The 21,246-nt window shown below is 34.8% G+C and overlaps 2 protein-coding genes across 2 annotated transcripts; both read left to right on the top strand.

Moving 5' to 3' along the window:
- The first annotated feature begins 1,091 nt into the window (after positions 1 to 1,091).
- Positions 1,092 to 9,997, top strand: LOC130824444 (uncharacterized). Its single transcript, XM_057689454.1, has 7 exons — positions 1,092 to 1,420; positions 1,531 to 1,663; positions 4,749 to 4,852; positions 5,941 to 6,112; positions 6,234 to 6,371; positions 6,972 to 7,167; positions 7,261 to 9,997. The coding sequence occupies exons 1-7, from the start codon at positions 1,389 to 1,391 to the stop codon at positions 9,579 to 9,581; spliced, it is 3,096 nt and encodes a 1,031-aa protein (XP_057545437.1). The 5' UTR covers positions 1,092 to 1,388; the 3' UTR covers positions 9,582 to 9,997.
- A 1,211-nt stretch (positions 9,998 to 11,208) lies between these two features.
- Positions 11,209 to 19,048, top strand: LOC130824443 (exportin-2-like). The gene is made up of 3 exons (XM_057689453.1): positions 11,209 to 11,466; positions 14,525 to 17,459; positions 18,698 to 19,048. The coding sequence occupies exon 2, from the start codon at positions 14,526 to 14,528 to the stop codon at positions 17,436 to 17,438; it is 2,913 nt and encodes a 970-aa protein (XP_057545436.1). The 5' UTR covers positions 11,209 to 11,466; position 14,525; the 3' UTR covers positions 17,439 to 17,459; positions 18,698 to 19,048.
- Positions 19,049 to 21,246: the final 2,198 nt, after the last annotated feature.

Below are 21,246 nucleotides of genomic sequence, written 5' to 3'. Positions count from 1 at the left end.
CCCTAATTGTAGAGTGTAGAGTTTTTAGGTTTTTTAAGAGGAGAGAGAAAATAAGTAATTCAGATTATGAGTTTGTAATAGGCGTAGGAAACTGACCCCTAATTCCTAAAATTCAAAATTTTTATTTTGAAAAATTTTTTTTTTTAGAAGTTCGCCTGGGGCACGTGCTCGGGAAGGCCCATACATAAATCCGCCCATGCTAATAGGTTGAAGGAGATTCTTCTTTTTATTCTCTTCATAACATCATATATTAAGAGGAAAACATGAGACCCATACATAGTCCCTTTGCTTACTTATCGGTGTTCTTGTTCTTTGGCTTTTATTCGTTGCTTTTACTACTATTATTATTGTTTTCTTTTTATTTCTTAATTGTTTTTAGTATATTATATTATATCTATATGCATTCTAATTATATTTATCTTATGTATAAGGATAAAGCTTGTGTGTGAGAAGATGCAGACTTGTGGAGTTCGATGCAGCCGCATTCGGTCTCATCAGTTGCAGAATAAAAATCTTATCTTATTCTTTTTCGAGCTAGGAGACTCTTTGGCCGTGCTCTCCTTTATGGGTATGAGTTGCCGCCGTCCTTTCCTCCCCAGATCCTAGCCATAGTTTTCTATGGACGGAATATACTGGATATGATGATGATGATGTGTTATAATGTGAAATGCAAGAAAATCTCGAAGCGAGTAAGACAAAATAATTTTTTAGATGAAGAATTGCAAAACTTGCGTTTTATAAAAGATTTTACATATATATTGTACTTATGAACTGGATCTCGTTGAAACTCCAAAGTTAAGTGTGCTTGATTAATAGTATTATTAGAATGGTATTCCTTACATTGCACCGTTTTTTAATTATGGCTTATTGCCTTTTTTTTCTTTTGTAGTTGGATTGACTCTTATTTTGGACTTTTTTTTTAAATGATTTTTGTTTTAAAACCTTTTTTTAAATGATTCTCATTTTAGTCCTTAGTTGTTTGACTTTTGGGATTTAAGAGATTTTAGGTCTTTTGTCCCACTTAGGAATTCCTATTATGCTTTATGTACTTATTTTTCTAATAATCTAACTTTTAATTTCAAATAATACAACTTTTATTTTGCTGTATTTGTTTATAATAGTCTCCATATTTTACTTTTATTTAATCTTTTCCACAAGAAGTCAACTTTTTATTTCACAATGAAATTTCGTTATCCCACTTTCCAAATTCCAAGCGACGCCTAACCGATTTACTGCACCGCGTCTATTTTCGAAGTCATCGCCATCACGCATTTAAATCCCTCTAAAATCCCCAATTTTTTCACTGTTTCATACGTTTCAATTCAATTTCATCTTTTTTTCATACAAATCTTCCAGTTTAATTGTATCGAAAGATCAGCAACAACAAAATGCTTCATAAAAGTTTTAAGCCTGCCAAATGGTAAACAAATTTTTACTTATTCCGCTCTTTAATTGCTTTTTTTTTTTTTTGTTGAAATTAGTCATTGATTTTGATTGATATTTGATTTGATCATTGTTATCTGTTGGCAGCAAAACGTCCTTGAATTTGGCGAAATCACGGATTAAATTAATGAAGAATAAAAAGGAAATACAATTGAAGCAGATGAAGAGAGATTTAGCTCAATTGCTTGAGTCTGGTCAAGATCAAACTGCTAGAATTCGAGTATGTTTATTGATTATTTATTTTTGTATTATTTTTATTAATTAAATTCATCTTTCTGGTTATTATTGATGGGATCGACCGAGGATAATTTAGCTTCGGTGACAGTTTTGTTTAATTTTTTTTATCATATTGATTGGTTTTGAATTTTACTCCCTGTCCCCTAGTGAATGATTAAGATTAAAAGAAGGAAAGAAGAATAAGTTTGTGGATGATTTAAATAAGGAAAGTGGTGCAATTGGAGAGGTACAAAGGGAGTATGGTTTAGCTATGTTGGTGATATGGTTTGATGTGTAATTAGGGACCCATATCTTATTCCTTGCTGCAAAATTAAAATCTTACGTTAAAGTAATGGTGTAGAAGTACTATAGTAGGAATGTTGTGTTTGAGTGCAATCAATGAACCAAGTCTATTTCCACACTATGACTCTAATTGAAAGAGTTCAAAATGCTTAGCATGACTGCGCAAGACGTAGGCGAACCAAATCACAACAATCTCCACCTTAACTTCAGTTCTCTCAAGTTAAGCCCCAAAAAAATATCACCTTCATCAAATCCAAACATCCAACAACACTCCTTGAACATCTAGCCTAAGCACTAACATACTCTACTTACATTTATACATGTGCACAACAACTTGCACATGAACACCAAAATGCCCTCTATGGGCTCACGAAAGAGTATGATTTTATTACCTACCAAGTTCATACAACTCATGGACTTGTTGGTGGAGATTGGACAAAGAACTAAATTGTTGAAATCAATATTACATAGTTATTTTCATCATCAATTAAATTAGTTGAAGTAGTGGAAAATAAACTCATCAAGGTCGAATCAACTAGCTTGTATTAGCCTTCATCAATGGACCTTTTCAAGAACATCTTAGGAGCCTTCAAAACCTTTTAAGACCTTCACTAATACACCTAAAACCTTATTTATGCAAAGCTCTAAGGGAAATTATGTGTTTTTTCAAGTTGGGAACATGAAGGACTTCAGAAAATGTTTAACAACACCACCGAGCATAAAGAACCTAACATCACCAATATCAACTATCGAATAACTAGCCTCATTGCCATAATGACATTTCTACCATCAACTTTTTCATAGGTTGAGAAGAAACTTGAGTTAATAGTCATGTGGTATGAACATCCGGAATCTATAATCCAACACTCACCACCTTTGTACTATGATTAACAACTAGAGCATTAATTTCTTCTTTCTCAACAAAGCTAGCTTCGGCGAAACTAGCTCATTTGGATTTGCAATCTTTGGATTGCTTGTTTGTTAACTTCCAATAGTTCCTCTTATGATGGTCTTTCTTCTTCAATAGCTTCAAGTCATATCTCTTTTGCCTTACTTGGCTCCTTAACAAATAGAGCAACATAGATCATATTAACAACTCTTCAAGAGGAAACGGTTGGTGACACTCTGGGCCATGTAGAAAGATTCTAATTTCTCTCAAATTTTCTTTGAACTCTCATCCTTTACATTTTCCTCCAAAACTTCATTTGAAAGGCAAAGTTGTATGATGTTGAATCTATCTCTTTCCATTTTGCCTCACTCATTCTGACATGCTTCTTTGCATCACCTTCAAATGTCTTATGAACACCATGTTTTATTAATGTTGTCTTTATCTTTACTTTCCACAAACTGAAATTTGTGTTCCTATTAAACTTCTTAATGTCTAGTTTCATTGTTGACATGTTGAATTTCAAATAAACACCAAGAGGACCTTAATAACCTCAAAATTAACCTCTTGCTTTGATACCAATCGAAAGGAATGATGTACATATGATTGAAAGTGGAAAAACTCAAGTAGGAACATTGAGGAAGTAGGTGTTTGACAATCTGTGAACTAAGACAATTGCAAGTAAATAGATGAAAATAAGCAATGAACAAAGAAATTTAAAGCCAAACAAAAATTTATGAGGTTCACCAAATGGCTACTTACTAGGCTAGTGTTTATTTATATGTTTAAAGGATAAAGAGCAAAACTTATTAACTTGAAGGAATTATAACGGAGATAATAAAACTAATGTGTTTAGATGAGAGTACAGCAAGAGAACAAAGGGATACAAACTTAGCAAGTAGGGAAGCTCAATGTTAGACTTCAGCTTGAGTAAAATAAGGTAAAGGGAGTGACTATAATAGGCAAATGTAGGGCATCATACGTGTTGGACAGCAAGGCAGAAAACTTGTATATGTGCAGCAAGGGGCTACGTGTTCAGTGGGATTCTGTTTTGATTTCTTCTTTCTTTCACGTGATGCTTTGGTTCTTATTCCTTCTTCCCAATGCTTACCAAACTCAAGACTTGCACCATTATGATAATGCTTCTTTACTCAATTTATCCAAGTTTTGTCTTATTAACTAATGTAAGCATGTACATCACAAGTCATATCTTCAAAGTCTTAGGGAAAATCTTCCATCTTGATCATTCCCTCGGTTCTACTCATTTTGGCTAAAACCAATCCTTGGGACAAACTTCTCCTTCCAACACTACTTTGACTCTAATTGAAAGAGTATAAAATGCTTAGCGTGACTAAGCAAGACTTGGGTGAACCAAGTCACTGATCATAACAATAAGCATAAACTAATTATTTCTTTATCCTTTGAATTTGCTACATTGCCGTCAAAGTCTCTTATTTGGATTTGGTAATGTAGCAAATTTGAAGAAATATAAGGAGTCTTATTCCTTAGTATGAAAAAGAAAGTTAACATTCCAGTTATGATTACAAAGAAGTTTTATTGATGTTTTTTCTTTTTCAACTATCATCTCTATGTTTTTTTTTTAAGTGATAGAGGAGGTAGGGTTGTCCTCTCCCTCGAGGGGGTAAGGGTATGATCTGTCTGCTACCTCTACCCTGACTTTGTGTAAGACACTAGACCATGACCATGACCATATCTATTTTTATTTTTTCCGGTTTTTTGATTCTGAAAATTATAGTTCAGTTTATTAAAAAAAAGTCTTCTTTTGATGGTATTTTTGTTGAAATTTATGAAAAACCTTCAATGGATCTTGTGTCAGCAACACTCATTGTTTAGCTACTTCATGAAGGTGTTCTTGTCCAATTTTGCTTTCGAATTTCAGGTTGAACATGTGGTACGGGAGGAAAAGACCATGGCTGCATATGAAATGATTGAGTTATACTGTGAACTTATTGTTGCGCGGTTGGCAATCATCGAGTCACAAAAGTATGTAAGCTTCTATGCCATCAATTATATGGTTGTTGAGATTTCTTCATTGTGGATGTTCATGAACTTCATTGGGCAAAAATGTCTTTGAGCTTCAAAGCTTTCATTGAACCACCAAACTTGTTTTTCCTTTTCATATTGTAGATGGTGCCACTATCACTTATTGAAGATTAATCAAATCATATACTTCCTCTTTGAGTTTATGATACATGTGATGTAAGACATGACTTCATTTGAGGTGTGGATTGCATTTCTTAAGTTTGACATGTAAAAGTGTTGCATCTATGATTGAGTATGCTGTTTTGAGTTGCAGTTTTTGTCAATTATGTGTCATTGATATTCAAGTATCCTTTAGTATGCAAATGGAGGAAAGAGAGAAGAATCTCTAATGTTCTTGGATAGTTGAGCTCTTATTGAACTTTTAGAGAGATGTTATAGCATTAGTAATCAGATGGATGATAGTAAGGGCTTGGGAAATGAGCTTAGTTCACATATAAGTAATATTTTTTTGAAGAGAGATGAACTTAGTTCACATATAAGTAATAATTTTTTGAAGAGAGATGCAAGCAATTGGATCATTTATCAGTGGGACTGTGATGGTTTTAATTGTTCGTGAAGTAGTTTGTCTTCATTCTATCTTTCTACTTTTAATTATTAACTCAGACGAGGGTTGTTTTGGTTAGAGTGGGAGTTGGAAAAGGAACTTGACTAAGTGCTAACTCAGGAAAATAGAAGTACATTTTTTTCACTCCGATACGAGACAGCTCCATGCCTCCATCTCTACGCAAAAGATGAATTGATATTCAATTCTTTCGGAAATGCTAATTATTTTGAATGGTAATGTCACTTACCAAAGTAATTTGTAGGCTTTAATTTGCTTAACATCTCACTTTGTCGTTTCTTTGTCTTATGAATTGTTTTTGGATTGCAACTTGAATCAAATAATACATATCATTTCACATAATTGGTTGAACACTTACACAGCTAGATGGATTGATTATATAATCCAATTGTATAATCTTTTCAGGATGCTGTGGATGTTCAAAGCATAAGTTAAAATAACGCTCTTGTTTTGGATCTTGGTATAGGAATTGTCCTCTTGACTTGAAGGAAGCTATTGCGAGTTTAATATTTGCAGCTCCAAGGTGTGCTGACATCACTGAGCTCCAGGATGTCCGAAAGCAATTTACTGCAAAATACGGTAAAGACTTCGCCAATGCCGCCTCTGAAGTTCGTCCAAATTGTGGAGTTAGCAGAACTGTGAGTTTTCTCAGAATGTACTAAAATCTTAATCACATACTGTTAAAACAATTTAATTTTTATATATTTTTTTTCTTGTCCCTTATCCTAATGATTAATAAAGATTGCAATTCCTTGTCAGTTGGTGGAGAAGTTATCCGTGAATGCTCCTGATGGTCCAACAAAGGTTAAAATCCTTACAGCTATTGCGGAGGAACACAATGTTAAATGGGAGCCAAATTGGATTAAAGAAGATCCTGTACAAACTTTTGACATTCCGGTATTACTTGTGTTGAGCTTCTCTGTTGATGGCACTTCGATTTCTCATAGTGTTAGACTGGTTGTGTTTTGGATGTCAAATTATGCTCGCGTTAATTCTTATTTGCTTTCCTTCCATGACCAATTTTGATGCATATACTTCAAAATAAACCTTATTATAATTTTCATAAACTAATTTTTACCCTTAAATTACAATGGGGAGGTATTTATTTTGGGTTTCACATTTATAGTGATGTGAAGCGGTAAGAATTGTAATACTCTTTTACATTCACAAGATGACTAGGATGTGTTTTGAAATTTGCTTTTATCTAGCAAAAGTTGTGATTGAATTGATAACATGGACTAATATTGAAAATATATGGGACGTGAAACGAAGAAATTTCTAGCTTCCAACTTGACCTCATCTTGAATTCAATGTTTATGGATTATATTTTAGGCATATTGCTTGTTCAGACTTTTTTGAAACCTTATCCCTTTGTTTTGCAATAGTTGTAAGATGTAACCGCTAATGTAGATGAGGACATGAAAACATTGCCAAAATTATGCACTCTTGATTGCTAAGAAATATTTAGTTGGTGTATTGACATGATTCTTTTGGCAGAATGTGGCAGCAACACATAATTTAGAGGGAAATATGATACAAATGCAAACCCTAAAATTTGAGATTGCTGATGATGTTGAGGAAAGGCATGTTTATGATACAGGGAGACCAGGGACTTCTTCTCAAAGTTATATTCATAATTTGAATGATTTGGGCCCTCCATCTTCCATTTCTCATCTTGAACCTAGACGTTCAGGTTACAAAACTTACTTCTTGATGTTTTATTTGTTATTCCAAGAGTTTTGCTATTGACAGTTTGTATTCACAAGCTTTATATGTCTGTTTGCAGAGGGTACCTCAGAGAAGATGGTATTGAGTCAATCCTCTGGGATTGCTGAGAATTCTTTCAATAATGGCAGGCAAAACCGGAACATGAAATTCAAAGATGCAACCGCTGCTGCACAGGCCGCTGCTGAATCTGCAGAACTAGCCAGCATCGCAGCAAGGGCTGCTGCAGAACTTTCTATCCGTAGCAATGTCATGAGTGCATCTTCTAGGGAAAGAATTCCATCTTTGCATGGTCAGAGTGAGGACAATGTCCGTAGCACTGGCAGTGGGTTACAACAGAGTCATGTTCACAGAAATTCAACTAGTGGTTCATTTAATCAAAGGAGTCCAAAAATGCAAAGCCAAGTAGAAGCAAATAGCCAAAATAATATAAGGGAGGACGGTGAGGCCACACATTTAAATAAAGATTACACTCAGTTCAAGGAGCAGTATGAGGCAGGAACAAAAGATTTTACTAACAGCAAGAGTAGCATTAGGTATGCTAGAGATTCAGATTCAGAATCTAGTCCTATATTCTCCAAAACAGAACCCAACACGTTTCGATCATCCACCTTGCAAGAGTCTGAAATTGAGTCTTCTGAAAATCCTTTCTATGAAGAGACACCAGAAAGAGGAAATCAGCAGAGTAGTTTGCAATCTGAGAACAGTACTTTTGGGGATGAGTATCATGTCTTTGCAAACGTAAACTATGATACACACACGATTGATTCAGGTGATGGATCTGCTAGTACATTCAGCAGAACTGCTAATGAAGAGGATTGGTATGCACCACCAAGTGCCCATACATATGGTGAGGAAGACACGGCTTTCAAAAACCATAGTGAAGGAAAAAGAGTTCTAGAATTGGATGACAAGGATGCATTCAACTCACGGAAAGATCCTTTTGTTGGCATGGATCATGGAACCAGTGGCAAGGATTATGAAGAAAAAGGCTTTCCCACACACGAGGAAGTTGTTTTTGATGAATCTGGTTCTGATAATGACGATGATGTACGTGTCTTAAACCCTGAAGATGAACACGATGTCTCTTCTCCTAGCAACCTTACATCCAAGGGTTCTTTTTTTAACAACGACAATATTTACTATGAACCTGATATCTCCAAAAGTTTTAGAAGTTCATCAATCTATTCAAAATTAATTGAACCAGTGACTTTTGATGATTCTGATGGGGCAAGTTCAGGAAGTGAGAAAGATCAGCACAGAAAGAAAACTGATTCCCGAAAGCCTAATGCAGATTCCTTTGAGCTTAAATCTATTTTTGTAGAAAAAGGAAGTGGCGATTCTTTCAAGACCACTAAACATGTAGAGAATCAAAGAAGATATCTTGCTTTTATATCCAAGCAGAAGTCTGGTATTGATGATTCTGATGATTCCGCAGCAGGATCAAGTGACTTAAGAAGTCGATCAGACTACTATGGTTTGTCTGATGAAGGCGAACCTCAGAAGTCTTTGCAATCCCCAAGGGTTTCAGAGTCAACTCATGTTTCTGAACTTGAAACCGAGCATAAATCTGGAGGTGGTATGGAGTTAAACCTGGGATCTTTGCCTGCTGGACGACGAAATAAGACCCAGTGGCGCATGCGAAGGGGTGGATTAGCTGATACTTCATCTGCGTCGAGATCTATTGCATCTGCCTCCAGTGACAGTTTTGGTTCCAGTAAGAAACCTTCTATTTTTGATTCATCCAGTCAAATGGACGATAAGCAGACCGAATTGAGAAAAAGTGAGCGCTATACGCAGTATGACTCACCCGGTGACGATTTAGAAGTAACCAGCACTTTGAATGATTCAAATGATGCTGAGGGGCCATATGGAGGAATAGTTCATGGAAATTTACGGAGAAGTACACTGAAAGATCCTACCGGATTCTTTGATTCTGATGATAGTGGCCCTGAGGAGAATGTTCCTAAACCTGTTGCGATCAAGACTTTCGGGGGTGCTGGAGTCTCTCGAAGGACAAAGACTTCTACTCCGAGATCAGCTGTCAGTGCTCGAACATCTTCTGTTGCTGCAAAGACAGGCCAGTCTTCAAATTCTTATACTACTGAATTTTCCAGCTCCAGGATTATTGATCAATCTAATTCGAATGACGATGGCAAAAGTGTAAACACAAAAACTTCAAGGGATGATAAAAGTATATATTCATTTATTGCCGAGAAACCAATTAATCCAAAGCGCCATGACGCCATGGAGGAGACGAATTCAAATGAAAAGAATCCAAAGGAAACCTCTGCAAAAATGCCTAGTCATGTTCATCCAAAGCTCCCAGATTTTGAAGCATTTACGGCACACTTGCAGTCTTTACGTAAGAATCGTCAATAGACATCGAGTTATCTAGAGCATATACTGTACATACCGACAGATTTGTGAACATTTCATGTTCAGGAGTGTCTTCAGTTCGACATTTATACTGTGCAGGAGAACTTTGATATGGATTTATTTATGAACATACGACATTCGACAACGTAAATAATTAAACACTACTATTGATTGTTCTCTGTTTTGTAACAATTACATTTCATTTGTAACCGATACATTGTTTGCGTTTGTTTTCATGATTGTTTACACTTGTAATGAATTGATACGCGATTTGGTAGCTCAAGAGTACTTCGTGAAACTTGTTGATCATGTTAATTGTAATACCATTCAAATGCAAAGCACATCCCCATTCTACTTTGCTTTCGTCGGATGAGCAACAACATTAATCGAAAATTTGAATCAAATAAGCAAAGTTCTATAAAAAAAATTTTAAACTAGGCATGGGGAAACTTATATCCCAAAATAAGCACGAAATTTTCAAAGCTGTAGTTTGATTCTGTTCGCTGTTACTAACAACGAACAAAGAACAAGGTCAATAGAAGTCAAAGACTAAAGATATTGGTCAAAAAAGTCAAGCATCTTTGTTTTCACTTACTAAGTGGGAAAAAAATATGTTGACTTTTATTGACCAGCATCTTTGTTCGTTGTTACTAACAGCGAATAATGCGCTTTATAAATTGTTCCATAATCATTTTAATTTATTTCCCCAAGGTCAAACTTTTGTTCGTTGTAACTAATAGCAAGAAAAGGTTTGAGCCTGTTTGACAGGGCTTTCTTTGATCTCTGTTAGTAACAGCGAACAAAGTGCTTGACTTTCATTGACCAGTTCTTCTTTGTTCGCTGTTAGTAACAGCAAACAGACCCAAACCACAACTTTGAAAAAATCGTGCTTATTTTGGGAATTAAGTTTTCCCCATACCTGATTTATGAATTTTTTATATAAATTTATTTATTTTGTTCAAATTTTCATTTAAGAAGGTCTCGACGTAAGACTGTGTAAACTTGGACAAAATAACAAAACTAAAACTTGAAAAATCTACTTTCATACTTAAAATACTCATTTAAGCTATTTATTGCACATCATTTTGGATGTTAAAATTGGCAGTTTGGATATTAAAACACTCATTTTTTCAAAATTTAGGCTGAATCTATCTTCACCATGAGACAAACTCGTAAAAGAGTTGCTCAATTTAAGGAAAAAAAATCTAATCTTGTATTTTTGAGATAAAAATAAATACTAATTTTTAAATGAGACGGTAGACCATCTTTATTGGACTGACCTAATATACACATTCTATCTGAAAGTGATCACTTATAACACTAAAGTGATCACTTAAAATTTTAAAATAATAACTTGTGTTAGAATGATTACTTATAACCTTAAAACGATTACTTATGATTTTAAAATAATCAATTAAGAAAATGGACTAATTGTATGGGCTTGTCTTATGATGAGATATCATTTAGATTAAGTCTTCAATTTGATTCTCACTTCAACCATTTCCCCTTAGTCGATCGTATAATTAAAAAATTATCATCATCATGTCTAATATATTCCGCCTATAAAAAACTATAATCAGCGTAAGGACGACGACAACTCATATAAAACACTCCCCCCGCTCTCTAAAAAAAAAAAAGGAAAAGGTGAAGAATAAGAAACCAAAAACCCTAGCATATTTTGGAAGTATTCGATTGACAACGCCTCAGAAGCTCTCAGTTCATTCAGCCATTGTCTTCCAAGTCTCATCCTCATTTTTTCCTCAATATTTTCCTCTACTTGCCGGCGATTACGGCTGAGCTGCTCGTGATTCCTCCCTTGGTATCGCCGTCCGCCACCAACGACATTTTGGGTTGTTCCTCTTACTGCTGCTCAGTGTTATCGCTCCATGTCAGTCTTTTCCTTTGAACCCTAAATCCTCCCTTGTTTTTTCGATTCGTAAATCTTTCCTTCTTTGATGTCACGTTTTTCAAGCTGTATGTTTTAATTCCTACTCTTATGTGTTAGTTTTTAGTTGATCGTTTATTTGTTTATTATATGCATTAGGCTTATAGTGAATTGAAATCATTTGAAGTCCATGATCTAATATTTTGATATATCTAAGCTTTTTAATTGAAGTGTAAAAAAATTAGCTGCTTGTGTGGGTAGGGAGCCACAAGGGCACTGTTGTAAACTGGATTCAAACCTAGTACATTTACATTATATTATTGCTATTGAGGTTTTGGTTTGTGGAATAGTATATCTTAATAGAGGGGACGCTATGGAATATTTTGGTCTATATCAAGTGCCTTTTAAAACTGAGTTTTATAGTGATCTTTTGATTTGGCAGCATTTGGTGCATTAAAAATCAAATTGGGGGAGGAAATAGTATAATAACTGTTGATGAATGAATCTTAAATAGGTTGAAACGCCTAACAACGTAATGTTTTTGGGGTAGTTTGTTTTGAGCGACTTTGAAGGTGGGAATAGGACTTTAAGGCTGAGTTTGAAAAGCCTCTTTTTTGTTTAGAGGGAATGAGACTTTGGGAAGGTTGGGGTGTAAGAATTTGGAAGCTAAAGTCCCACAAAAATGTCTTGGGGAGAGTCGGATGGATGGTATTTGAGGTTGACACTAGTGGGATATGCGAAATGACATATTTGTCAAAAAAGAAATCAAAAAAGAAATCAAAGGAGAAAAAAATGAGTAAATTCAAATTTGTAATTTTATATTTTTTTTTCAACCAATGCGCATTCTATATTCATCCCGCATCAAAGAAAGACATCAAAGAAGTCTCATCTCCAAAGTCTCACTAGTCCTATGATTCCCATTACCTCAAATCAAACAACTTCATGTTTGGAATTGCCCCAACTTGGTAGAAGTCAATTGACCTGGTGTGATGGATTGCATATTCCAACTAAGTATATTTTTGTTTGGTTCTCCTTTGATACAACCTGGATTTTGAGGATCTTGTAAAAGGCTACAATATCAAAAGTTGAAAATTAAAATGTGAGCTTGCATATTCCCTCGTCTAATTCTGTACGGAGGAACATGTGCTCTCCTTGAATAATGTTTTGTGAATTCAGCGAGTGTTAGAAGATCTCTGTGAGTCAAAAATAAATGGTTAAAACTCAACTCCTCTGTCTCCATGACATGACCTCATGCACCCCAAAAATGTGAGCTTTTTTGGATGTTGAACATAGTTTTTGAAAACCCAATTCTGAAGAAAGGATATTAAACCGCATTAAAAGCTTTTCCCTTCTCTATGACACCTACAAATACAATAAAGAAATGTGTGGATATTCAATACATTACATTGTCCCCTCTTGATAGAATGGCATACACGTAGGGAAGTCAAATGTTTGCATTTTTTTCCTTGAAATAACAAAGAGGTTATATTTGATTGCCTCACCACCATGTGCAGCTTCACGTTGCAGCTTCACATTAACAAAAGGGTTTGTATGATTAAATGAACCATTTTTCTCTGGTTTCTTATAATTTAAAGCCAACAAATGATTAATCTTTGACTTTATCGGAAGATAATTAATGAAGTATTGAAATTAAATAGAAGATATTGATGAATTTTTTGCATTACTTAATGATCTTAAGTTATTTGTTGGATTATCTAAAAACATCAAATATGAGTAGTATGATAAATAAAGCGACTAGAAAAACTTCTGCTAGTGAAATTATTGTGCAAAACCAAGGCCACATTATATTGCATCGATCACATGTTAAGGTTTTCAATAAAAACCGAACTAATATTTTTTTCGTGTTGTAAAGAGGTAAAAACAAAGTACGCTTTAGGCTGTTAAGAGAGATTAGTCATTCTTTTAGGTTTTAGCCGATATTTGGCGTTATGATAATTGTATCACTCGTTACTACATTACTACTTGTTACCTCGATCGTGACATTACAAAATTTTTGTACTATGAGTGATTTTGTAATTCAATTACATTTTGTGTAAACTTTCATTAAATTTTCATCTCCTATGCTTTTCCAAAAATTGTCAACCAAAAAACTCTAAGATTAAGTAAATCCTAGAAAATAGGAATTCTAAGAGAATTATAAGGAAATCAAACAACTTTGTTCCAAGATCTATAATCCATGAACAAATATTTAGTATTTCCTGGTTTAGGACTGTTTTTAGCCTTTAGGTGTTGTGTTCTGATAGATTAGTCCTCATTTTGGGATTTTATGTCGTGATATGTATTCGTTTGGTCTTTGAAAGGGCAATATAGGTAGAATTCTGTAGCTTAAATTTAGTTTTTGTAGCTTAACTTTGGACAAACATGAAGACTAGTTGACTTTAGGGTATCTTTATATTTGTTTACTAATGTTATTTCCTATCTCCCCTCTTGAATAAACTAACCTAGATAGTTCAGAAACCAATAATTTTCTACATAGTTGCTTAGTGTTTCTCTTTAAACTCTACTCCCTTAGTCCCTTTATGTAGGCGTCAAATACCCCATATACTCTCACATCACTTGGTGAAAGCGAACAAACAATCGGGGATGGTGGGAGTGTTTCTCGAGCATACTTTAGTCTTAGTCTGATGGATATGTATATCTATGACAAGTTAGAATGTTAGGCGGACTTTTATACCCATATTTGACTTGATTACTTGTCCAAGTGTGACTATTTCATAAAAAGTTCCAATATTTTGAACTAAGTTGAATTTTCCGACTTGGATACTTTACAAAAAGTTCCAAGTGTCCTTCCCATGTCCAAGTGTTAAGGGTTTGAGACGGGTATTTGAAGTCAAGTATATATGCAGTATCATTCTTACTTGCAGGACATTATGCTTTTTATATTTTCAGCAGGTTTCATGTTTTTGTGCTGATGCTATTGCTTAACTTGTTCATAGTGTATTTTTCATCTGTAAACTAGTGAATGATACATGAGAATTGCAAAATAAGAAGTATTTTTGAAACCTCTGAGATGATATATCTTATATTTCATTTGTTACAGAATGGCAACGAGTCCAGAAACTCTGCAATTTTTATCTCAATGTTTTTCTAACACTCTATCTCTCTATCCCGAGTCTCGGCGTGGGGCTGAGGCAAGTCTAAGGGAGGCAGCTGAGCAACCTAATTATGGGCTGGCTGTTCTTACACTAGTACGTACACCGGGCATTGATGAGGGGATCCAGCAAGCTGCAGCAGTGAACTTTAAGAATTATCTTAAAGCTCGATGGGCACCAGCTACAAGGCGCTCTGAGCCCAATGTTCCCTTGCCGAACCCTATTCCTGATGATGAAAAAAAGCTAATTAAAGAGCACATTGTCTCTCTGATGTTGGAGGCAACACCTCGTATCCAAGCTCAGCTCAGTGATGCTTTGGTAGTCATAGGCAAACATGATTTTCCTAGGCAGTGGACAGAATTGCTTCCGATGCTCAATACAAGACTCCAGCTGGCACTCAGCGAGGGTGGTAACTATGCTGCTATAAATGGAATTCTTGGCACTGCCAACTCATTGTTTAAGAAATTTCGACATGGTTATTGGACTGATGATCTGAAATTGGATTTAAGGTATTGTTTGGATAATTTTGCCGTACAATTGTTGCAGTTGTTCTCCCATACTGCATCTATAATTGATTCAGGTGTAAGTTCTGGTGCTCCTGCGGCAAACCTAAAGCCTCTTTTTGAGTCACAAAGGTTGTGCTGTAGAATCTTCTATTCATTTAACTTTCAGGAGTTGCCTGACCTCTTTGAAGATAACATGGAGCCTTTTATGAATGTTTTTGGAAAATATCTGACTACTACTTACCCATCTCTTGAACAAGGAGGTGAGCTTGCACTTGTTGATAACCTCCGTGCAGCTATTTGTGAAATCTTGACCGTCTATGTTGAGAGGACCGAGGAGCCTTTCGAAAAATATGTGGGTGATTTTGAGAGAGCTGTGCGGAGCCTCCTTGTCACTGTTTCCACATCTTCAGGTCGTGATCATCTTGCTATAACTGCTATCAAGTTCTTAACAATGGTCAGCACAATGGCCCACCACTACAAGCTATTTGATGATGCTTCTTTAGATCAGATATGTCGAAGCATTGTTATCCCTAATGTGATGTTAGGGGAAGAAGATGAAGAGCTTTTTGAGTTCAATTATGTTGATTTTATTAGACGTGATATGGAAGGCAGTGATGTTGATACTAGAAGACGAGCTGCTTGTGAACTTCTTAAAGGAATTGCAACACACTACAGAGAGAAGGTTGGTCCCATGGTAAACAATGTCATACAGACTATGTTGGGCACATGTGGTGAGAACCCAGCTTCAAACTGGAAATATAAGGACTCTGCTATTTATCTTGTTATATCACTTAGCTCTGTGAAAGCTACAGGCCCAAATGTCTTGACGGGATTTTTTGATTTGCAATCATTCTTCACATTAGTGGTTGTTCCAGAGTTGCAGAGTGAAGATGTTAATTCATATCCATTGCTAAAAGCTGGTGCACTTAAGTCTATTACAGTATTCAGAGATCAGCTTCCGAAGTCAAGTGTAATGCCCTTGGTTCCTCAAGTTTTACGATTACTTGGTGCTGAATCAAATGTGGTCCACTCTTATGCTGCTATTTTCTTTGACAAGATCCTGTTGGTCAAAGATGAGGGTGGTAGAGCTAGATACGTCGCAACTGATATTGCACCCATTCTCCCTGTCCTTTTGAACAACCTTTTTAGTGCTCTGAAGTTTCCTGAATCTGGGGAAAACCCATATATTATGAAGTGCATTATGCGGGTTCTTAGTGTTGCCGATGTTTCTAGTGATATTGCTGCTACTTGTATGTCTGGCATGGCTTCAATTCTTAACGAAGTGTGTAGGAACCCTAAAAATCCTATATTTAATCACTATCTATTTGAGGCTGTTGCTGTGCTAATAAGGCGGGTGTCTGACAGGGATCCATCTGTTATACCAGTATTTGAAACTAACCTTTTCCCTAGCCTTCAGACTATATTAACAAACAATGTGATTGAATTTTTTCCATACGCATTCCAGCTCCTCGCACAGCTCGTTGAATTAAACAGACCCCCCTTGCCAGCACACTACATGCAGTTCTTTGATCTGCTTTTGCTTCCTGATCTGTGGACCAAGTCTGCTGATGTCCCAGCTCTTGTGCGTCTGCTGCAGGCTTTCCTTCGGATGGCCCCCAATGAACTGAACCAAGGTGGAAAGCTTATTGAGGTGCTTAATATATACAGCAAGCTTCTTACTTCCCCCAGGACAGATGAGCAAGCTTATTTTGTGCTCAACACAGTTGTTGAGAACCTTGGTTACGAAGTGATTGGTGAATATCTGCAGAAAATTCTGGTTTCTTTGTTGACCCGTCTCCAAAGTAACCCGTCCCCAAAATTTGTTCGGTGCCTTATCATATTTATGTCTCTATTTATAGTCAAACATGGCTGGAGCAATCTTGTTAGCACCATAGACACAATTCAGTCTGGTCTCTTTCTAACAATCTTGGAGATGTTTTGGGTACCAAATCTCAAACAGATCACTGGTGCCACTGAGACCAAGTTGACTGCAGTGGCTTCAACAAAACTCATTTGTGAATGTCCTTCCCTTGCAGATCCTGTAGCTTCTAAAGTATGGGGTAAAATGTTAGATAGCATCGTTACTCTTGTGACTAGGCCAGAAGAAGAGAGAGTGGAGGAAGAATCTGAAGTTCCCGATTTTGCCGAAACTGGAAGCTATTCTGCTACATTTATTCGTCTATATAATGCTAATAAAAAGGACGAGGATCCTCTTAAGGACATTAAGGATCCAAAACAATTTTTGTTTGCTTCCTTGTCAAATTCGGGATTTCTTGCTGGGAGATTTGCACAAGTTATTAGTGAACATGTTGACCCTGCCAATCAATCTGCACTGTCGCAGCTATGCAGAACTTAAAATGCTGCTTAATATGAACAAGTAATGTCTCAAAATCCCCCTTTTTTGTCTTTTTGTAGCACAAAATGAATATGATTTTGTTTCGTTAATTATAATTGAGTTTTCTGCTCTTGTTGTGTGTCTATTCCGTGATTGTCCTGCTTACATGTCAGGTATATATTTTTTTTTAATTCTAGTCATTTTATTGCTCCCTTGGGCTTTATGTAGAGACTCCAATTTATGCTCAAAATGTCACTGAAATCTAGATGCAGAATGGAGTAGTTCGGAATTAATTGATGCATAACGAGGTTGATATTGTTAGTGATCATCTAATAAACGGATTATATCCTCTGAACATATCCGTATGCTTTGTTAAAATTCTGGTAGCATTAGTTTTGTCTTTTGAGACATAATTTGTACATTTTTTTAACTTTGATGTGATCTACTTCATGCTTATAGTGGCAAAAACTTGAGTGAAAATTTTGAGGGCAAAGTTTAAATCATAAACTTAGGTTAAAATTAAAGTGGAGCTAGAGTTTGAACTCATGACCTATTAGTTATAATAAATTAACTTTACCTCTAAAACAACCAATATTTTATATAACTTTTAAAGATGTTTGAATACAACATTCTATTAGCTCAATGTCATTAAGTGACTTTCACTTAGGATGAAAGTTTGGGGGTCGGATGTACACAATCTACCCTCATGTGCAGGTTCACATAATTAAGAATTGTAGATGATTTAATGAGCCATTTTATTTACTATAGTTCATTGTAATTCAAAATCAAAGAACAATAAATGTTTCGAACTCCCACTGTTAAGAAGAATTGCCTCTGGCTACTTGATTTTAGGCTATTTCATTTGACAATTGATCATGTACTTCGATAGAGTAGTGCAACAATACGGTTTCGGCAACTCTTGTAAATTAGATATCATGGTCAATATAGAGAATTTCACGGTCAATGCGGCCTATGTTTTGGTCGTGGTACGCTCAAAAACCTTTACAATACGGTTGTGATATTGTGATTGCGGCCTTGTTTTTGCACTATGAGAGACATTCATTTTCTTGTGTTCATCCATAAAATTTGGCATTCCTCTAGTTGGTTTATTTTTGTAGTATTTTTATGGTCCTAACATAATTAAAAATTGCCATATAATTTTGGTTCTGTTTAACTTTATTTATCAGGTCTTCTATTGTCGCATCATTTATTGGTTCATACCTTCCCATGCTGATTTATTTGATTGCTTGACTAAGCTATTTTCCGATTGCTTTTTGCAGGTATTGTCCATGTTAGTACAAGTCTATTCTCATATGAATACATTTTGGGGTTCAGGTTGTGTCGAGTATGGATATTCTTTTTGGGAGTGTTGAAGTGACTGCGAATTAGCAAATGTTTGATGTATCGGCTGATGTCTTCTGTTTTATTATCCTCCAATCACTTTGCTCATATACATGCATCAATATTTCGTAATGTCTTGCAAAACAACGGCCATGGTTTGTCGACAGGTGTTTTGTATGAATTGGTCGTTTATTGGATTTGGTCTAGTTTTATGTGGAGGCAGAGAAATGTATGTTCCAGAAATTTTTCATCTGAATTTAATGAGCATTCTGTTAATAGAGTTCTCCTAAGTCCTAATTAGTTTTACTTATAATAACTCCCCTTGAATTGCTCTCTCCGGTTCTCTTTTCTCCATCTGCAAGTATTTTTACTGTTTTCCGTATTGTTATTTTTATCATCAGTTACATATGTTGGACTACTATGGATGCTTAAAGCGGAATTTCAGGAAACACTTCCCTAACATCTATCTCAGGATCATAAACATAATCAAACATATGAATCATATAAAAGGATTAGTCTATATTACCTTTGTAGCGTGAAATCCACGAAAATAACGCGATAAGATAATATGGAGAGCCTCAAGCGTTGCTCCTCTATTCGGTCTACCGGAATCAATTGAACACCAACGTTTGCTAGAACGGAAGAGATTGTTTCTCTTGCTCTTTCTGGTTTTTCAATAACTGTATATGAGAATTATGTATGGTGAGAGTTTTAAATAAACATATTTATAATACTCACATCCATCGTCCCATTATCCCCACTTCTCCACTACTAGCATTATATCCTCATATAATACTAGTAACCTAGGTCAAAAAGAAACCGATTCTTTTGTTAACCTAATTGGATCGCAAGCCCATACTCCTAATGGGCCCGAGTCATTTACCGTTCAATTGATTCTTTTGTAAGACCTTATAGGATTAATTATATTAGTTGTGGTCCAATTATTATTGACCCACCAATTATATTTATTCTCTAGCAAGCAAATATAATTACTAATAATAATTAACTTTATTATCTTCATAAATATCCTATATATTTATATTTAGTAATTGTCGGAAATGTCTACGGACATATTCCTTCAACATAGTGAACAATATAGGAGTATCATATATTTCCCTGTCAATGTACTAGAAAAAATATGGTCAATGGTTATTTCCTTAATTTAACTTGAATGGACTTTATGATTTTTTAATTAATGATTCTTACTGCTTGGTTGTCATTTAAATTGAACATAGGATAGAAATATAAAAATCTCACACATTCTCACCCTTAGAGCACAATAATTGAACATGATTCGATACACATTTGAATTAATTCTTACGCAAAAATAAAAATCAGACTATTAATATATTTATATAACTAAAATAACTTGTGTATGAAAATAAAATTACACTTTTAATATATATATATATATATATATATATATATATATATATATATATATATATATATATATATATATATGTAAGAATTGAAATAAACCTGATGTGAGATACTATAATCATTTCAAACACTCGAATGGATACCTCACCAAGCCTAAAGTAATTAACATAGAAGGAAAAATGATGTTATAAGCAAGTATTGAGTTGAAAATAATTACTATTTTGATAAAATTTATATTATTATTTTGATAATGAAATTAGATACGGTTTAATTTGAAAGAGAAATACTTATAATATTATTATTTTGATGAAAGTTATATTATTATTTTAATAATGATTTTAAATGCGATTGAATTTGAGAGAAAAATATTATGATATTAATATTGCAATTGAATATTCTTGAGATATATTTTTCTTGGGAAAACCTGTGATCATAAAATAAAATGTATAATGTATGTTTGATTATATGTTTGTGTGCACGCGACTAATTATTAAAATATATTAAATCATGTAAAGTGTAACACGAGGGAAATAAAACTCTTATATTTGTTGTGATCCAAGTATAAGGGTGATGAATAGGTTGTCCTGTTTGGTTAGTATAGCTGCCGACAGGTATTATTATTTCTGATACTTGATACGATGTTTGGTCTTCCTTTTATTTGTTGTGATCCAAGTAGAAGGGGTGTGCATACTAGGGTTCCCTAAGACTACTCTGCTGGCCTTGAATTATTTGGGGTGGCGACCTCTTGATGAAGTAGGTATAGGGGTAAAGCCTCGGCCTACTGGCGTTCTCGTTCCCTCAAATTAAAAATTGATTATGTGTTTGTCATTATTAAATATCAAATTAATAAATTGGTTTATGTGATATTATATATATTGTTTTCACAAATTGTTTTTTTTAAACTCAGCTATATATTATTTTCTAAAATTATTTTTAATTTGATTATATTTTATTTTCTTAAAATCATTTTCAAACTTAATCGTTTTATGGGATGGAGTTGGAATTACTCAATTTTCTGATTTTGGGAGTTTTTTCCTTGATTTTCTTGCATTCTTATGTTGCAGGTTATTGATTGCGTGGGAATCGTGGAGTGAGGATCACTTAG

This window comes from Amaranthus tricolor, chromosome 9, assembly GCF_026212465.1.
Source record: "Amaranthus tricolor cultivar Red isolate AtriRed21 chromosome 9, ASM2621246v1, whole genome shotgun sequence".
NCBI lineage: Eukaryota > Viridiplantae > Streptophyta > Magnoliopsida > Caryophyllales > Amaranthaceae > Amaranthus > Amaranthus tricolor.
This window is presented reverse-complemented; position numbering and strand designations above follow the sequence as displayed.

Coding starts and splice junctions, on each gene's coding strand:
- LOC130824444 (XM_057689454.1), top strand. CDS start 1,389: ATGCTTCATAAAAGTTTTAAGCCTGCCAAATG. Junction 1,664..4,748: donor ATCAAACTGCTAGAATTCGA/GTATGTTTATTG, acceptor TTCGAATTTCAG/GTTGAACATGTGGTACGGGA. Junction 6,113..6,233: donor ATTGTGGAGTTAGCAGAACT/GTGAGTTTTCTC, acceptor ATTCCTTGTCAG/TTGGTGGAGAAGTTATCCGT.
- LOC130824443 (XM_057689453.1), top strand. CDS start 14,526: ATGGCAACGAGTCCAGAAACTCTGCAATTTTTATCTCAATGTTTTTCT.